At 45.1% G+C, this 19,729-nt stretch overlaps 1 protein-coding gene across 1 annotated transcript in view; it reads right to left on the bottom strand.

Annotated features, from left to right (window-relative positions):
- The window catches only part of PRDM2 (PR/SET domain 2), a 77,828-nt gene that overhangs the window by 48,411 nt on the left and 9,688 nt on the right, over positions 1-19,729 (bottom strand). The window contains exons 3-4 of the mRNA XM_067472862.1: positions 18,342-18,459; positions 1,684-1,787 (exon numbers count right to left, since the gene is read on the bottom strand). Of these exons, the coding sequence (XP_067328963.1) occupies positions 1,684-1,787; positions 18,342-18,459 (222 nt within the window). The remainder of the gene's footprint in view (positions 1-1,683; positions 1,788-18,341; positions 18,460-19,729) is intronic.

Here is a 19,729-nt window from a genome sequence, read left to right as displayed (position 1 = left end):
ATTTATTTTATTTACTGTATTTCTATACTACCTTTCTCGGTTGTGCTCCCACAGAAGTTGAGGAAGCAAGAAGCCATCTTGTTCCCTTCTGTTTCAGGATAAGCCTTGTCTTAGAGGGCACTAGACATCTGAGTAAGTGTTTAAAATTAGGTGTTTTGAGTGTTGCTTTGTTAGAGGGCACTAGAAATCTGAGTAAGTGTTTAAAATTAGCTGCTTTGAGTGTTGCTTTGTTAGAGGGCACTAGAGATCTGAGTAAGTGTTTAAAATTAGCTGCTTGGGTGTTGCTTTGTTGGAGAGGCGGGTCGAGGCTGCATTCTTTTAGCCAGCAGTGCAGGCCAGCAATTAGTGGCCCATTGTTCTGCTTCCTGTTTACCCTATATAAGCCAGGGTCGCGCACACCTCCCAAATGACAAAATCAACCCCTCCCAACCCCACTAGTATTCAAACTCGGGTGTATTGGGTATTTGTGCCAAATTTGGTTCAATCAATGAAAATACACCATTGAAAACAGTAGCAAAACATACAGTTATGAAGTAGCAACGAAAATAATTTTATGTTGGGGGGTCACCACAACATAAGGAACTGTATTAAGGGGTCGTAGCATTAGGAAGGTTGAGAAACACTGGCCTAGAGCTTCAGTTCAACCATCTCAAAGCTCCCTGCTTGAGCGGTGATGGCACGATCATCAGCATAGATGAAGCTCTCTGTCCTTTCTGGCAGTGGCTGCTCACTTGTGTAGATGTTGAACATGGATGGAGCAAGCACGCTCCCCGTTCTTCTGTTTCCGCCATCTGCTTCTCTGGCCCTGGAACTCAACAAAAAAGCTCCTGTTTTGTAGATTTCCTTGAGCGGTAATGGCACGATCATCAGCATAGATGAAGCTCTCTGTCCCTTCTGGCAGTGGCTGGTCATTTGTTTAGATGTTGAACATGGATGGAGCAAGCACGCTCCCCGTTCTTCTGTTTCCGCCATCTGCTTCTCCGGGCCTGGAACTCAACAAAAAAGCTCCTGTTTTGTAGCTGATTTCCTTGAGTGGTGATGGCACAATCATCAGCATAGATGAAGCTCTCTGTCCCTTCTGGCAGTGGCTGCTCATTTGTGTAGATGTTGAACATGGATGGAGCAAGCACGCTCCCCGTTCTTCTGTTTCCGCCATCTGCTTCTCTGGCCCTCAAACTCAACAAAAAAGCTCCTGTTCGGTAGCTGATTTCCTTGAGCGGTGATGGCACGATCATCAGCATAGATGAAGCTCTCTGTCCCTTCTGGCAGTGGCTGGTCATTTGTGTAGATGTTGAACATGGATGGAGCAAGCACGCTCCCCGTTCTTCTGTTTCCGCCATCTGCTTCTCCGGGCCTGGAACTCAACAAAAAAGCTCCTGTTCGGTAGCTGATTTCCTTGAGTGGTGATGGCACGATCATCAGCATAGATGAAGCTCTCTGTCCCCTTTGTAACAAGTTTTTTGAAGTATAGAAGAAGCTTAATGGTTTCAATGTTTCTTAGCTCTTAGAGGCTGGTCATTTGTGTAAATTTTGAACATGGATGGAGCAAGCACGCTCCCCGTTCTTCTGTTTCCGCCATCTGCTTCTCTGGCCCTAGAACTCAACAAAAAAGCTCCTGTTTTGTAGCAGGTTTCCTATGAGGCGGGTGAGACGGTCACCCTTTGTGCGATTACTTCTCCTTACCTCCCACATGAACACATTGCTCTTCACTTGGGATCGTTTCTTCTTGTCGCCCACGAACGGGCCAAACTTCCTGCCTCGGCCAATGGGCTTGGTCGCCCAGACACCTGCGGATTGGAACGAGAAGCACAATTAGTGATAGTTACGAACGGGGGCGACACAACAGGAAGTGAACGAAATCTACCCACCGAAAAGGAAAACCGTTCCTCGAAGAGTTATTACAATGGAGGAAAGGGATCTCATTCTTTCCTTTTGTTTTTTTTTTAATGAAATGCATAAGGATCTGGGTGAACTACAATTCCCAAAATCATGTGTCAATCCTCCCCAAAACCCGCCAGTACTCAAAGTTAGCGACATTGGGTCTGTGTACCGAGTGTAGTCCAAATCCAATGTCGGTTGGGTTCGGGGCTTTCTGGATAAGGGAGAACTATAACTCCCAGATCCAAGGGCAATCACCCCCAAACTAGGTCTCTATGCAAAGTTGGCCATGTTGGGTCTGTGTGTCAAGTGTAGTCCAGATCCGATGTCGGTTGGGTTCAGGGCTTTCTGGATAAGGGTGAACTACAACTCCCAGATCCAAGGGCAATCACCCCCAAACTAGGTCTCTATGCACAGTTGGCCATCTTGGGTGTGTGTATCAAGTGTGTGTCTGTGTATCAAGTGTAGTCCAGCTTCGAAGTCCACTGGGTTCAGGGCTTTCTGGGTAAGGGTGAACTACAACTCCCTGATAGGAGTAAGGGTCCACTGGGTTCAGGACTTTCTGGGTAAGGGTGAACTATAACTCCCAGATCCAAGGGCAATCACCCCCGAACTAGGTCTCTATGCACAGTTGGCCATGTTGGGTCTGTGTGTCAAATGTAGTCCAGATCCAATGTCGGTTGGGTTCAGGGCTTTCTGGATAAGGGTGAACTATAACTCCCAGATCCAAGGGAAATCACCCCCAAACTAGGTCTCTATGCACAGTTGGCCATGTTGGGTGTGTGTATCAAGTGTAGACCAGCTTCAAAGTCCACTGGGTTCAGGGTTTTCTGGATAAGGGTGAACTACAACTCCCAGATCCAAGGACAATCACCCCCGAACTAGGTCTCTATGCACAGTTGGCCATGTTGGGTCTGTGTGTCAAGTGTAGTCCAGCTTCAAAGTCCACTGGGTTCAGGGTTTTCTGGATAAGGGTGAACTACAACTTCCAGATCCAAGGACAATCACCCCCGAACTAGGTCTCTATGCACAGTTGGTCATCCTGGGTGTGTGTATCAAGTGTAGTCCAGCTTCGAAGTCCACTGGGTTCAGGGTTTTCTGGATAAGGGTGAACTACAACTTCCAGATCCAAGGACAATCACCCCTGAACTAGGTCTCTATGCACAGTTGGCCATGTTGGGTCTGTGTGTCAAGTGTAGTCCAGCTTCGAAGTCCACTGGGTTCAGGGTTTTCTGGATAAGGGTGAACTACAACTTCCAGATCCAAGGACAATCACCCCTGAACTAGGTCTCTATGCACAGTTGGCCATGTTGGGTCTGTGTGTCAAGTGTAGTCCAGCTTCGAAGTCCACTGGGTTCAGGGTTTTCTGGATAAGGGTGAACTACAACTTCCAGATCCAAGGACAATCACCCCTGAACTAGGTCTCTATGCACAGTTGGCCATGTTGGGTCTGTGTGTCAAGTGTAGTCCAGCTTCGAAGTCCACTGGGTTCAGGGTTTTCTGGATAAGGGTGAACTACAACTTCCAGATCCAAGGACAATCACCCCTGAACTAGGTCTCTATGCACAGTTGGCCATGTTGGGTCTGTGTGTCAAGTGTAGTCCAGCTTCGAAGTCCACTGGGTTCAGGGTTTTCTGGATAAGGGTGAACTACAACTTCCAGATCCAAGGACAATCACCCCTGAACTAGGTCTCTATGCACAGTTGGCCATGTTGGGTCTGTGTGTCAAATGTAGTCCAGATCTGAAGTCGGCTCATATTTAACTCCAAGATCTTTTTCACGTGTACTTTCCTTCCTTCCATTTTTTCTTTCCTTCCTTCGCTACCTCTTTCCTCCCCTTTTTTTATCCCTCTTTTTCTCCTTTCTTCGCTCTTTGCTTCTGTCCATACTTCTCTTTACATCTTTCCTTCCCTCCCTCTTTCTCCCATTCCTTCTCTACCTCTTTCCTTCCATTCCTTTTTTTCCCTTTCCTTCTCTCCTTCCTTCTCTACCTCTTTCTTTCCTTCCCCCTTTTTCTTTTCATCCCTCTTTTTCTCCTTTCTTCCTTCTCTACCTCTTTCCTTCCTTCCTTCGCTTTTTGCTTCTATCCATACTTCTGTCTTTCCTTCTTTCCTTCCCTCCCTCTTTCTCTACCTCTTTCCTTCCTTTCCTTTTTTCTTACTTTCTCTTCCTTCCTTCTCTACCTCTTTATTTTCTTCCTCCTTTTTCTTTTCATCCCTCTTTTTCTCCTTTCGTCCTTCTCTACCTCCTTCCTTCCTTCCTTCCTTCGCTTTTTGCTTCTATCCATACTTCTGTCTTTCCTTCTTTCCTTTCCTCCCTCTTTCTCTACCTCTTTCCTTCCTTTCCTTGTTTCTTACTTTCTCTTCCTTCCTTATCTACCTTTCTTTCCTTCCCCCTTTTTCTTTTCATTCCTCTTTTTCTCCTTTCTTCCTTCTCTACCTCTTTCCTTCCTTCCTTCCCTTTTTGCTTCTATCCATACTTCTGTCTTTCCTTCTTTCCTTCCCTCTTTCTCTACCTCTTTCCTTCCTTTCCTTTTTTCTTACTTTCTCTTCCTTCCTTATCTACCTTTCTTTCCTTCCCCCTTTTTCTTTTCATCCCTCTTTTTCTCCTTTCTTCCTTCTCTACCTCTTTCCTTCCTTCCTTCCTTCGCTTTTTGCTTCTATCCATACTTCTGTCTTTCCTTCTTTCCTTTCCTCCCTCTTTCTCTACCTCTTTCCTTCCTTTCCTTTTTTCTTACTTTTTCTTCCTTCCTTCTCTACCTCTTTCTTTCCTTCCCCCTTTTTCTTTTCATCCCTCTTTTTCTCCTTTCTTCCTTCTCTACCTCTTTCCTTCCTTCCTTCGCTCTTTGCTTCTATCCATACTTCTGTCTTTCCTTCCCTCCCTCTTTCTCTCCTTCCGTCTCTATCTCTTTCCTTCCTTTCTTTTTTCTTACTTTCTCTTCCTTCCTTCTCCACCTCTTTCTTTCCTTCCCCTTTTCTTTTCATCCCTCTTTTTCTCCTTTCTTCCTTCTCTACCTCTTTCCTTCTTTCCTTCGCTTTTTTGCTTCTATCCATACTTCTGTCTTTCCTTCTTTCCTTCCCTCCTTCTTTCTCTCCTTCCTTCTCTACCTCTTTCCTTCCTTTCCTTTTTTCTTACTTTCTCTTCCTTCCTTCTCTATCTCTTTCTTTCCTTCCCCCTTTTTCTTTTCATTCCTCTTTTACTCCTTTCTTCCTTCTCTACCTCTTTCCTTCCTTCCTTCACTTTTTGCTTCTATCCATACTTCTGTCTTTCCTTCTTTCCTTCCCTCCCTCTTTCTCTACATATTTCCTTCCTTTCCTTTTTTCTTACTTTCTCTTCCTTCCTTCTCTACCTTTTTTCCTTCCCCCTTTTTCTTTTCATCCCTCTTTTTCTCCTTTCTTCCTTCCTTCGCTTTTTGCTTCTATCCATACTTCTGTCTTTCCTTCTTTCCTTCCCTCCCTCTTTCTCTACCTCTTTCCTTCCTTTCCTTTTTTCTTACTTTCTCTTCCTTCCTTCTCTACCTTTTTTCCTTCCCCCTTTTTCTTTTCATCCCTCTTTTTCTCCTTTCTTCCTTCCTTCGCTTTTTGCTTCTATCCATACTTCTGTCTTTCCTTCTTTCCTTCCCTGCCTTTATCTCCTTCCTTCTCTATCTTTCCTTCCTTTCCTTTTTTCTTACTTTCTCTTCCTTCCTTCTCTACCTCTTTCTTTCCTTCCCCCCTTTTATTTTCATCCCTCTTTCTCTCCTTTCTTCCTTCTCTACCTCTTTCCTTCCTTCCTTCACTTTTTGCTTCTATCCATACTTCTCTTTCCTTCTCTCCTTCTCTCTCCTTCCTTCTGTACCTCTTTCCTACCTTTCCTTTTTTCTTACTTTCTCTTCCTTCCTTCTCTACCTTTCTTTCCTTCCCCCTTTTTCTTTTCATCCCTCTTTTTCTCCTTTCCTCCTTCCCTATCACTTTCCTTCTTTCCTTCGCTTTTTTGCTTCTATCCATACTTCTGTCTTTCCTTCCTTCCCTCTTTCTCTCCTTCCTTCTCTATCTCTTTCCTTCCTTTCTTTTTTTCTTACTTTCTCTTCCTTCCTTCTCTACTTCTTTCTTTCCTTCCCCCTTTTCTTTTCATCCCTCTTTTTCTCCTTTCTTCCTTCTCTACCTCTTTCCTTCTTTCCTTCGCTTTTTGCTTCTATCCATACTTCTGTCTTTCCTTCTTTCCTTCCCTCCCTCTTTCTCTCCTTCCTTCTCTACCTCTTTCCTTCCTTTCCTTTTTTCTTACTTTCTGTTCCTTCCTACTCTACGTCTTTCTTTCCTTCCCCCTTTTTCTTTTCATCCCTCTTTTTCTCCTTTATTCCTTCTCTACCTCTTTCCTTCCTTCCTTCCTTCGCTTTTTGATTCTATCCATACTTCTCTTTCCTTCTCTCTCTTTCCTTCTCTACCTTTCCTTCCTTTCCTTTTTTCTTACTTTCTCTTCCTTCCTTCTCTACTTCTTTCTTTCCTTCCCCCTTTTCTTTTCATCCCTCTTTTTCTCTTTTCTTCCTTCTCTACCTCTTTCCTTCCTTCATTCACTTTTTACTTCTATCCATACTTTTCTTTCCTTCCCTCCCTCTTTCTCTCCTTCCTTCTCTACCTTTCCTTCCTTCCTTTTTTCTTACTTTCTCTTCCTTCCTTCTCTACCTCTTTCTTTCCTTCCCCCCTTTTTTCCTCCCTCTTTTTCTCCTTCCTTCCTTCTCTACCTCTTTCCTTCCTTCGCTTTCTGCTTCTATCCATACTTCTGTCTTTCCTTCTTCCCTCCCTCTTTCTCTCCTTCCCTCTCTTCCTCTTTCCTTCCTTTCCTTTTTTCTTACTTTCTCTTCCTTCCTTCTCTACCTCTTTCTTTCCTTCCCTTTTTTCTCCTTTCTTCCTTCTCTACCTCTTTCCTTCCTTCCTTCCTTCGCTTTTTGCTTCTATCCATACTTCTGTCTTTCCTTCTTTCCTTCCCTCCCTCTTTCTCTCCTTCCTTCTCTACCTCTTTCCTTCCTTTCCTTTTTTCTTACTTTCTCTTCCTTCCTTCTCTACCTCTTTCTTTCCTTCCCTTTTTTCTCCTTTCTTCCTTCTCTACCTCCTTCCTTCCTTCCTTCGCTTTTTGCTATCCATACTTCTGTCTTTCCTTCTTTCCTTCCCTCCCTTTCTCTCCTTCCTTCTCTACCTCTTTCCTTCCTTTCCTTTTTTCTTACTTTCTCTTCCTTCCTTCTCTACCTCTTTATTTCCTTCCCCCTTTTTCTTTTCATCCCTCTTTTTCTTTCTTCCTTCTCTACCTCTTTCCTTCTTTCATTCGCTTTTTGCTTCTATCCATACTTCTGTCTTTCCTTCCCTCCCTTTATCTCCTTCCTTCTCTATCTTTCCTTCCTTTCCTTTTTTCTTACTTTCTCTTCCTTCCTTCTCTACCTCCTTATTTCCTTCCCCCTTTTTCTTTTTGCTTCTATCCATACTTCTGTCTTTCCTTCCCTCCCTCCTTCCTTCTCTACCTCTTTCCTTCCTTTCCTTTTTTCTTACTTTCTCTTCCTTCCTTCTCTACCTCTTTCTTTCCTTCCCCCTTTTTCTTTTCATCCCTCTTTTTCTCCTTTCTTCCTTCTCTACCTCTTTCCTTCCTTCCTTCACTTTTTGCTTCTATCCATACTTCTCTTTCCTTCTTTCCTTCTCTCCCTCTTTCTCTACCTCTTTCCTTCCTTTCCTTTTTTCTTACTTTTCCTTCCTTCTCTACCTCTTTCCTTCCTTCCTTCGCTTTTTGCTTCTATCCATACTTCTGTCTTTCCTTCCCTCCCTTTATCTCCTTCCTTCTCTATCTTTCCTTCCTTTCCTTTTTTCTTACTTTCTCTTCCTTCCTTCTCTACCTCCTTATTTCCTTCCCCCTTTTTCTTTTTGCTTCTATCCATACTTCTGTCTTTCCTTCCCTCCCTCTCTCCTTCCTTCTCTACCTCTTTCCTTCCTTTCCTTTTTTCTTACTTTCTCTTCCTTCCTTCTCTACCTCTTTCTTTCCTTCCCCCTTTTTCTTTTCATCCCTCTTTTTCTCCTTTCTTCCTTCTCTACCTCTTTCCTTCCTTCCTTCACTTTTTGCTTCTATCCATACTTCTCTTTCCTTCTTTCCTTCTCTCCCTCTTTCTCTACCTCTTTCCTTCATTTCCTTTTTTCTTACTTTTCCTTCCTTCTCTACCTCTTTCCTTCCTTCCTTCGCTTTTTGCTTCTATCCATACTTGTCTTTCCTTCCCTCGCTTTATCTCCTTCCTTCTCTATCTCTTTACTTCCTTTCTTTTTTTCTTACTTTCTCTTCCTTCCTTCTCTACCTTTCTTTCCTTCCCCCTTTTTCTTTTCATCCCTCTTTTTCTCCTTTCTTCCTTCTCTACCTCTTTCCTTCTTTCCTTCGCTTTTTGCTTCTATCCATACTTCTGTCTTTCCTTCTTTCCTTCCCTCTCTCTGTTGATCATGGGGTTCTATGTGGGAAGTTTGGCCCAATTCTATTGTTGGTGGGATTCAAGGGGCACTTTGAGTGCAGGTGAACTATAAATCCCAGCAACTACAGCTCCCAAATGTCAATGCCTCTTTTCCCAAACTCCACTAGAGTTCACCTGAGAGCATATTGAGTATCTGTGCCAAGTTTAGTCCCGATCCATCCATTGTTTGAGTCCACAGTGCTCTCAGGATGTAGGTGAACTACAACTCCAAAACTCAAGGTCAATGCCCACCAAAAACTTCCAGTATTTTCTGTTGGTCACGGGAGTCCTGTGTACCAAGTTTGGTTCAATTCCCTCATTGGTGGAGTTCAGAATGCTCTTTGATTGTAGGTGTTCTATAAATCCCAGCAACTACAACTCCCAAATGACAAAAATCAATTATCCCCCCCCCCCCCAATTAGGAAGGTTGAGAAACACTGTCTTAGAGGCACATATCTTCAGAGGTTACATTTGAAAGTATTTGTAACAGAGACTTGGCTTTAGAAGAAACTGTAACAAGTTTTTTGAAGTATAGAAGAAGCTTAATGGTTTCAATGTTTATTAGCTCTTAGAGGCACATTTCTTCAGAGGTTACATTTATAACATGTCATAAACCAACTCTTAAGAGCACTATTCCTTCCACTAAACAGGTTTCAAACTTATTTTCCTTCAAAATGTGTTTCTCTTTTTTTTTTGACACTTTACTTCTGGTACAAGCTTATTTTTTCCTTATGTTATTTTTGTTGCAGTAAAGATTCTTATTAGGGTTCTCTCCCCCGTTATACTCTTACACTGACCAATGATATAAATAAGTCGACTGACCTATCTAAATTACACAGGCTAAACGCCAAAACCTTTCAATTCATAACAGTAGCAAAATTACAGTTGTGAAGTAGCAACAAAAATAATTTTATGGTTGGGGGTCACCACAACATGAAGAACTGGATTAAGGGGTCGCAGCATTAGGATGGTTGAGAAACACCGTCTTAGAGGCACATATCTTCAGAGGTTACATTTGAAAGTATTTGTAACAGAGACTTGGCTTTAGAAGAAACTTTAACAAGTTTTTTGAAGTATAGAAGAAGCTTAATGGTTTCAATGTTTCTTAGCTCTTAGAGGCACATTTCTTCAGAGGTGACATTTATAATATGTCATAAACCAGTAGGCCTGGGCGGTTTCGTTCGTTAATTTTGTAATATTGTTAAATATTCGTTATTTTTAACAATTACAAAATGAATACAAAACATATTTTCAAACCCGGAAGGGTTTTTCAATATCGAAACGGCATCCTCCATCCTTTTTACGAGCTTCTGCCCCTTTCGGAAATGACGTTTAGGGATGGAGGATGCTGGGTGCCCTGGGAGCCAATCCGGCGCTCCCAAGCACCCAAGCAGTGCACCGTGGCTGATTGTGATTGGGCGGGCAGCCCTTTAAAAGCGGCTCCGCGTGGCCGCATTGCTCATTGTTGCGAAGGCGAGGGAGAAGACGGGAGGTCTGGGAGGGCGGCTTGGATTGGCTTGGCTTGGTTGGCTTGGATTCATTCCTTGCATTGATTAATTTTTTGCTTTCATTTTTGCATTCCTTAATTCACATTGCTTCATTCATTCATTGTTGTTGGGAGAGCGAGGGCGGTTTTTGTTAATTTGTTAATTTTCCATTTTTAAATATTTTTGAAAAATACCTTTCTTTTATTCTTCAAAAAATTCAAAAAATATTCTAAAAAAAGAAAAGACCCTTGTGTGCCTGTGCGCTATCGTTTGTCCCTGTCCTGTGGCTGTTTGCTCCACAGCAGGGCGAGCATTTTGTTAATTTTCCATTTTTAAATATTTCTGAAAAATATCTTTCTTTTATTCTTCAAAAAATTCAAAAAATATTCTAAAAAAAGATTCGTTATTGACGATTTTTTACGAATAACAAAATTTCGTAAACGCTTTGCGCATGCGCTAACGCGGGCGCCATCTTAACAAATCGATTCGTTATTGACGGTTTTATGAATAACGAAATTTCGTAAATGCTTTGCGCATGCGCCAACGCGGGCGCCATCTTAACGAATCGATTCGTAAATATTTGTCCTTGTCTATCATCAGATCCTTCAGTTAGCTGTCAGAATGACCAAAGGCTTGATCCCAGATCCAGGTCTTCAGTTTTTTCCTAAACACCAAAAGGGAAGATGACGATCTAATCTCCCCGGGGAGTGAGTTCCACAGGTGGGGGGCCACCACTGAGAAGGCCCTGCTCCTTGTCCCCGCCAGCCTCACTTGTGACAGTGGCGGGGTCGAGAGCAGGACCTCCCCAGAAGATCTTAAGCTTCGAGATGGGACGTAGAGGGAGATCCGTTCGGACAAATACACTGGGCCGGAACCGTATAGGGTTTTGTAGGTCAAAACCAGCACTCTGAATTGTGCTCGGAATTGGATCGGCAGCCAGTGGAGCTGACGCAACAGGGGGGTTGTATGCTCCCTGTACGTCGCTCCGGTTTCAAACTTATTTTCCTTCAAAATGTGTTGCTCTTTTTTTTTTTTTGACACATTACTTCTGGTACAAGCTTATCTTTTCCTTATGTTATTTTTGTTGCAGTAAAGATTATTAGGGTTCTCTCCCCCGTTTACTCTTACACTGACCAATAATATAAATAAGTCAACTCGACCTATCTAAATTACACAGGCTAAACGCCAAAACCTTTCTGATTTCCAACACAGTAGAATCAGCTTTCCCCCGTAGTTCTTAGACTACAGATTACCTTTCTGGTTCTCAACACACTACAGAACCAGCCTTCCCTGTAGTTCGCTGACTACAGACTACCTTTCTGATTCTCAACACACTACAGAACCAGCCTTCCCTGTAGTTCGCTGACTACAGACTACCTTTCTGATTCTCAACACACTACAGAACCAGCCTTCCCTGTAGTTCGCTGACTACAGACTACCTTTCTGGTTCTCAACACACTACCGAACCAGCCTTCCCTGTAGTTCGCTGACTACAGACTACCTTTCTGATTCTCAACACACTACAGAACCAGCCTTCCCTGTAGTTCGCTGACTACAGACTACCTTTCTGGTTCTCAACACACTACAGAACCAGCCTTCCCTGTAGTTCGCTGACTACAGACTACCTTTCTGATTCTCAACACACTACAGAACCAGCCTTCCCTGTAGTTCGCTGACTACAGACTACCTTTCTGGTTCTCAACACACTACAGAACCAGCCTTCCCTGTAGTTCGCTGACTACAGACTACCTTTCTGATTCTCAACACACTACAGAACCAGCCTTCCCTGTAGTTCGCTGACTACAGACTACCTTTCTGGTTCTCAACACACTACCGAACCAGCCTTCCCTGTAGTTCGCTGACTACAGACTACCTTTCTGATTCTCAACACACTACAGAACCAGCCTTCCCTGTAGTTCGCTGACTACAGACTACCTTTCTGGTTCTCAACACACTACCGAACCAGCCTTCCCTGTAGTTCGCTGACTACAGACTACCTTTCTGGTTCTCAACACACTACCGAACCAGCCTTCCCTGTAGTTCGCTGACTACAGACTACCTTTCTGGTTCTCAACACACTACAGAACCAGCCTTCCCTGTAGTTCGCTGACTACAGACTACCTTTCTGGTTCTCAACACACTACCGAACCAGACTTCCCTGTAGTTCGCTGACTACAGACTACCTTTCTGGTTCTCAACACACTACCGAACCAGCCTTCCCTGTAGTTCGCTGACTACAGACTACCTTTCTGGTTCTCAACACACTACCGAACCAGCCTTCCCTGTAGTTCGCTGACTACAGACTACCTTTCTGATTCTCAACACACTACCGAACCAGCCTTCCCTGTAGTTCGCTGACTACAGACTACCTTTCTGGTTCTCAACACACTACAGAACCAGCCTTCCCTGTAGTTCGCTGACTACAGACTACCTTTCTGATTCTCAACACACTACAGAACCAGGCTTCCCTGTAGTTCGCTGACTACAGACTACCTTTCTGATTCTCAACACACTACAGAACCAGCCTTCCCTGTAGTTCGCTGACTACAGACTACCTTTCTGGATCTCAACACACTACAGAACCAGGCTTCCCTGTAGTTCGCTGACTACAGACTACCTTTCTGGTTCTCAACACACTACCGAACCAGCCTTCTCTGTAGTTCGCTGACTACAGACTACCTTTCTGATTCTCAGCACACTACAGAACCAGCCTTCCCTGTAGTTCGCTGACTACAGACTACCTTTCTGGTTCTCAACACACTACCGAACCAGCCTTCCCTGTAGTTCGCTGTCTACAGACTACCTTTCTGGTTCTCAAAACACTACCGAACCAGCCTTCCCTGTAGTTCGCTGACTACAGACTACCTTTCTGGTTCTCAACACACTACAGAACCAGCCTTCCCTGAAGTTCGCTGTCTACAGACTACCTTTCTGGTTCTCAACACACTACCGAACCAGCCTTCCCTGTAGTTCGCTGTCTACAGACTACCTTTCTGGTTCTCAAAACACTACCGAACCAGCCTTCCCTGTAGTTCGCTGACTACAGACTACCTTTCTGGTTCTCAACACACTACAGAACCAGCCTTCCCTGAAGTTCGCTGACTACAGACTACCTTTCTGGTTCTCAACACACTACAGAACCAGCCTTCCCTGAAGTTCGCTGACTACAGACTACCTTTCTGATTCTCAACACACTACCGAACCAGCCTTCCCTGTAGTTCGCTGGCTACACACTATCTTTCTGATTCTCAACACACTACCGAACCAGCCTTCCCTGTAGTTCGCTGACTACAGACTACCTTTCTGATTCTCAACACACTACAGAACCAGCCTTCCCTGTAGTTCGCTGACTACAGACTACCTTTCTGGTTCTCAACACACTACAGAACCAGCCTTCCCTGTAGTTCGCTGACTACAGACTACCTTTCTGGTTCTCAACACACTACAGAACCAGCCTTCCCTGTAGTTCGCTGGCTACAGACTACCTTTCTGATTCTCAACACACTACAGAACCAGCCTTCCCTGTAGTTCGCTGACTACAGACTACCTTTCTGGTTCTCAACACACTACCGAACCAGCCTTCCCTGTAGTTCGCTGACTACAGACTACCTTTCTGGTTCTCAACACACTACAGAACCAGCCTTCCCTGTAGTTCGCTGACTACAGACTACCTTTCTGGATCTCAACACACTACAGAACCAGCCTTCCCTGTAGTTCGCTGACTACAGACTACCTTTCTGATTCTCAACACACTACAGAACCAGGCTTCCCTGTAGTTCGCTGACTACAGACTACCTTTCTGGATCTCAACACACTACAGAACCAGCCTTCCCTGTAGTTCGCTGACTACAGACTACCTTTCTGGATCTCAACGCACTACCGAACCAGCCTTCCCTGTAGTTCGCTGACTACAGACTACCTTTCTGGTTCTCAACGCACTACCGAACCAGCCTTCCCTGTAGTTCGCTGACTACAGACTACCTTTCTGGTTCTCAACACACTACCGAACCAGCCTTCCCTGTAGTTCGCTGACTACAGACTACCTTTCTGGTTCTCAACACACTACCGAACCAGCCTTCCCTGTAGTTCGCTGACTACAGACTACCTTTCTGGATCTCAACACACTACAGAACCAGCCTTCCCTGAAGTTCGCTGACTACAGACTACCTTTCTGGTTCTCAACACACTACAGAACCAGCCTTCCCTGAAGTTCGCTGACTACAGACTACCTTTCTGGTTCTCAACGCACTACAGAACCAGCCTTCCCTGTAGTTCGCTGACTACAGACTACCTTTCTGATTCTCAACACACTACAGAACCAGGCTTCCCTGTAGTTCGCTGACTACAGACTACCTTTCTGATTCTCAACACACTACAGAACCAGGCTTCCCTGTAGTTCGCTGACTACAGACTACCTTTCTGATTCTCAACACACTACAGAACCAGGCTTCCCTGTACTTCGCTGACTACAGACTACCTTTCTGGTTCTCAACGCACTACCGAACCAGCCTTCCCTGTACTTCGCTGACTACAGACTACCTTTCTGATTCTCAACACACTACAGAACCAGCCTTCCCTGTAGTTCGCTGACTACAGACTACCTTTCTGATTCTCAACACACTACAGAACCAGCCTTCCCTGTAGTTCGCTGACTACAGACTACCTTTCTGATTCTCAACACACTACAGAACCAGCCTTCCCTGTAGTTCGCTGACTACAGACTACCTTTCTGATTCTCAACACACTACAGAACCAGGCTTCCCTGTAGTTCGCTGACTACAGACTACCTTTCTGGATCTCAACACACTACAGAACCAGGCTTCCCTGTAGTTCGCTGACTACAGACTACCTTTCTGGTTCTCAACACACTACCGAACCAGCCTTCTCTGTAGTTCGCTGACTACAGACTACCTTTCTGGTTCTCAACACACTACCGAACCAGCCTTCCCTGTAGTTCGCTGACTACAGACTACCTTTCTGATTCTCAACACACTACAGAACCAGCCTTCCCTGTAGTTCGCTGACTACAGACTACCTTTCTGATTCTCAACACACTACAGAACCAGCCTTCCCTGTAGTTCGCTGACTACAGACTACCTTTCTGATTCTCAACACACTACAGAACCAGGCTTCCCTGTAGTTCGCTGACTACAGACTACCTTTCTGGTTCTCAACACACTACAGAACCAGTCTTCCCTGTAGTTCGCTGACTACAGACTACCTTTCTGGTTCTCAACACACTACAGAACCAGGCTTCCCTGTAGTTCGCTGACTACAGACTACCTTTCTGATTCTCAACACACTACAGAACCAGGCTTCCCTGTAGTTCGCTGACTACAGACTACCTTTCTGATTCTCAACACACTACAGAACCAGGCTTCCCTGTAGTTCGCTGACTACAGACTACCTTTCTGATTCTCAACACACTACAGAACCAGGCTTCCCTGTAGTTCGCTGACTACAGACTACCTTTCTGATTCTCAACACACTACAGAACCAGGCTTCCCTGTAGTTCGCTGACTACAGACTACCTTTCTGATTCTCAACACACTACAGAACCAGGCTTCCCTGTAGTTCGCTGACTACAGACTACCTTTCTGATTCTCAACACACTACAGAACCAGGCTTCCCTGTAGTTCGCTGACTACAGACTACCTTTCTGATTCTCAACACACTACAGAACCAGGCTTCCCTGTAGTTCGCTGACTACAGACTACCTTTCTGATTCTCAACACACTACAGAACCAGTCTTCCCTGTAGTTCGCTGACTACAGACTACCTTTCTGGTTCTCAACACACTACAGAACCAGGCTTCCCTGTAGTTCGCTGACTACAGACTACCTTTCTGATTCTCAACACACTACAGAACCAGGCTTCCCTGTAGTTCGCTGACTACAGACTACCTTTCTGATTCTCAACACACTACAGAACCAGGCTTCCCTGTACTTCGCTGACTACAGACTACCTTTCTGGTTCTCAACGCACTACCGAACCAGCCTTCCCTGTACTTCGCTGACTACAGACTACCTTTCTGATTCTCAACACACTACAGAACCAGCCTTCCCTGTAGTTCGCTGACTACAGACTACCTTTCTGATTCTCAACACACTACAGAACCAGGCTTCCCTGTAGTTCGCTGACTACAGACTACCTTTCTGATTCTCAACACACTACAGAACCAGCCTTCCCTGTAGTTCGCTGACTACAGACTACCTTTCTGATTCTCAACACACTACAGAACCAGGCTTCCCTGTAGTTCGCTGACTACAGACTACCTTTCTGGATCTCAACACACTACAGAACCAGGCTTCCCTGTAGTTCGCTGACTACAGACTACCTTTCTGGTTCTCAACACACTACCGAACCAGCCTTCTCTGTAGTTCGCTGACTACAGACTACCTTTCTGGTTCTCAACACACTACCGAACCAGCCTTCCCTGTAGTTCGCTGACTACAGACTACCTTTCTGATTCTCAACACACTACAGAACCAGCCTTCCCTGTAGTTCGCTGACTACAGACTACCTTTCTGATTCTCAACACACTACAGAACCAGCCTTCCCTGTAGTTCGCTGACTACAGACTACCTTTCTGATTCTCAACACACTACAGAACCAGGCTTCCCTGTAGTTCGCTGACTACAGACTACCTTTCTGGATCTCAACACACTACAGAACCAGGCTTCCCTGTAGTTCGCTGACTACAGACTACCTTTCTGGTTCTCAACACACTACCGAACCAGCCTTCCCTGTAGTTCGCTGACTACAGACTACCTTTCTGATTCTCAACACACTACAGAACCAGCCTTCCCTGTAGTTCGCTGACTACAGACTACCTTTCTGATTCTCAACACACTACAGAACCAGCCTTCCCTGTAGTTCGCTGACTACAGACTACCTTTCTGATTCTCAACACACTACAGAACCAGCCTTCCCTGTAGTTCGCTGACTACAGACTACCTTTCTGGATCTCAACACACTACAGAACCAGCCTTCCCTGAAGTTCGCTGACTACAGACTACCTTTCTGATTCTCAACACACTACAGAACCAGCCTTCCCTGTAGTTCGCTGACTACAGACTACCTTTCTGGATCTCAACACACTACAGAACCAGCCTTCCCTGAAGTTCGCTGACTACAGACTACCTTTCTGGTTCTCAACACACTACAGAACCAGCCTTCCCTGTAGTTCGCTGACTACAGACTACCTTTCTGGTTCTCAACGCACTACAGAACCAGCCTTCCCTGTAGTTCGCTGACTACAGACTACCTTTCTGGTTCTCAACGCACTACAGAACCAGCCTTCCCTGTAGTTCGCTGACTACAGACTACCTTTCTGGATCTCAACGCACTACAGAACCAGCCTTCCCTGTAGTTCGCTGACTACAGACTACCTTTCTGGTTCTCAACGCACTACAGAACCAGCCTTCCCTGTAGTTCGCTGACTACAGACTACCTTTCTGGTTCTCAACGCACTACAGAACCAGCCATCCCTGTAGTTCGCTGACTACAGACTACCTTTCTGGTTCTCAACACACTACAGAACCAGCCTTCCCTGTAGTTCGCTGACTACAGACTACCTTTCTGATTCTCAACACACTACAGAACCAGCCTTCCCTGTAGTTCGCTGACTACAGACTACCTTTCTGATTCTCAACACACTACCGAACCAGCCTTCCCTGTAGTTCGCTGACTACAGACTACCTTTCTGGTTCTCAACACACTACCGAACCAGCCTTCCCTGTAGTTCGCTGACTACAGACTACCTTTCTGATTCTCAACACACTACAGAACCAGCCTTCCCTGTAGTTCGCTGACTACAGACTACCTTTCTGGTTCTCAACACACTACAGAACCAGCCTTCCCTGTAGTTCGCTGACTACAGACTACCTTTCTGGTTCTCAACACACTACAGAACCAGCCTTCCCTGTAGTTCGCTGACTACAGACTACCTTTCTGGTTCTCAACACACTACCGAACCAGCCTTCCCTGTAGTTCGCTGACTACAGACTACCTTTCTGATTCTCAACACACTACAGAACCAGCCTTCCCTGTAGTTCGCTGACTACAGACTACCTTTCTGGTTCTCAACACACTACAGAACCAGCCTTCCCTGTAGTTCGCTGACTACAGACTACCTTTCTGATTCTCAACACACTACCGAACCAGCCTTCCCTGTAGTTCGCTGACTACAGACTACCTTTCTGGTTCTCAACACACTACCGAACCAGCCTTCCCTGTAGTTCGCTGACTACAGACTACCTTTCTGATTCTCAACACACTACAGAACCAGCCTTCCCTGTAGTTCGCTGACTACAGACTACCTTTCTGATTCTCAACACACTACAGAACCAGCCTTCCCTGTAGTTCGCTGACTACAGACTACCTTTCTGGTTCTCAACACACTACAGAACCAGTCTTCCCTGTAGTTCGCTGACTACAGACTGCCTTTACCGGTTCTCAACACACAACAGAGCCTCACTAAAAATTAGGTTAGTATCTGAGGATGCTGGAGAGAGACGTACCAAGCCGTGTCTTGTCGACGGCAGAAGGGAGAAGCCTCACTTCCTCGGGAAGTCCCTTTAGCACGTGCTCAGGTACATCCGCCAACGTCTCAACTGATACTGCAGGCTCGGTTGAGTTCTGCAAAGCAAAGGGAAAGGAAGGGAACGGTGAATGTTAACAGGAGAAACCAACAGAGCCATCTACTTTCTCTCCTTCCCCTCCCCTCAAATCTTTCCCCCTTTCCCTTCCTTCCCTCCTTTTTCTTTCTTCCTCCTCCCTTCCTCCTTCAATTCCTTCTCCATTCCTTTCCTTCCCTTCTTTTTCTCTTTCTTTCTCTCCCTCCCCTCCCCTCAAATCTTTCCCTTTCCCTTCCTTCCCTCCTTTTTCTTCCTTCCTCCTCCCTTCCTCCTTCAATTCCTTCTCCATTCCTTTCTTTCCCTTTTTCTTTCTTTCTCTCCTTCCCTTCCTCCTTCTCCCTCTTTCACTCATCTTCCCCGCTTACCTTTCTCTTTCTTCCTTTTTTTCTTTCTTCCCCCTCTGTTCCTTCTCCATTATTTTCCTTCCCCTTTTCTCTTTCTTTCTCTCCTTCCCCTCCCCTCAAATCTTTCCCACTTTCCCTTCCTTCCCTTTTTCTTTCTTCCTCCTCCCTCCCTCCTTCAGTTCCTTCTCCATTCCCTTCCTCCCCTTCTTTTTTTCTTCCTCCTTCCGTTCCTTCTCCATTCCTTTCTTTCCCTTCTTTTTCTTTCTTTCTCTCCTTCCCTTCCTCCTTCCGTTCCTTTCTTTCCCTTATTTTTCTCTTTCTTTCTCTCCTTCCCTTCCTCCTTCTCCCTCTTTCACTCATCTTCCCCGCTTACCTTTCTCTTTCTTCCTTTTTCTTTCTTCCTCCTCCCTCCCTCCTTCAATTCCTTCTCCATTCCTTTCCTTCCCTTCTTTTTCTCTTTCTTTCTCTCCCTCCCCTCAAATCTTTCCTCCTTTCTCTTCCTTCCCTCCTTTTTCTTTCTTCCTCCTCCCTTCCTCCTTCAGTTCCTTCTCCATTCCTTTCTTTCCCTTCTTTTTCTTTCTTTCTCTCCTTCCCTTCCTCTTTCTCCCTCTTTCACTCATCTTCCCCGCTTACCTTTCTCTTTCTTCCTTTTTCTTTCTTTCTTCCTCCTCCCTCCCTCCTTCAATTCCTTCTCCATTCCTTCCCTTCCCTTCTTTTTCTCTTTCTTTCTCTCCCTCCCCTCAAATCTTTCCTCCTCTCTCTTCCTTCCCTCCATTTTCTTTCTTCCTCCTCCCTTCCTCCTTCAGTTCCTTCTCCATTCCTTTCTTTCCCTTCTTTTTCTTTCTTTCTCTCCTTCCCTTCCTCCTTCTCCCTCTTTCACTCATCTTTCCCCCTTCCCTTTCTTCCTTTTTCTTTCTTTCTTCCCCC

This window comes from Anolis sagrei, chromosome 13, assembly GCF_037176765.1.
Source record: "Anolis sagrei isolate rAnoSag1 chromosome 13, rAnoSag1.mat, whole genome shotgun sequence".
Classification (NCBI taxonomy): Eukaryota; Metazoa; Chordata; class Lepidosauria; order Squamata; family Dactyloidae; genus Anolis; species Anolis sagrei.
The sequence above is the reverse complement of the archived record's forward strand: the minus strand, read 5'-3'. Positions and strand labels throughout refer to the sequence as shown.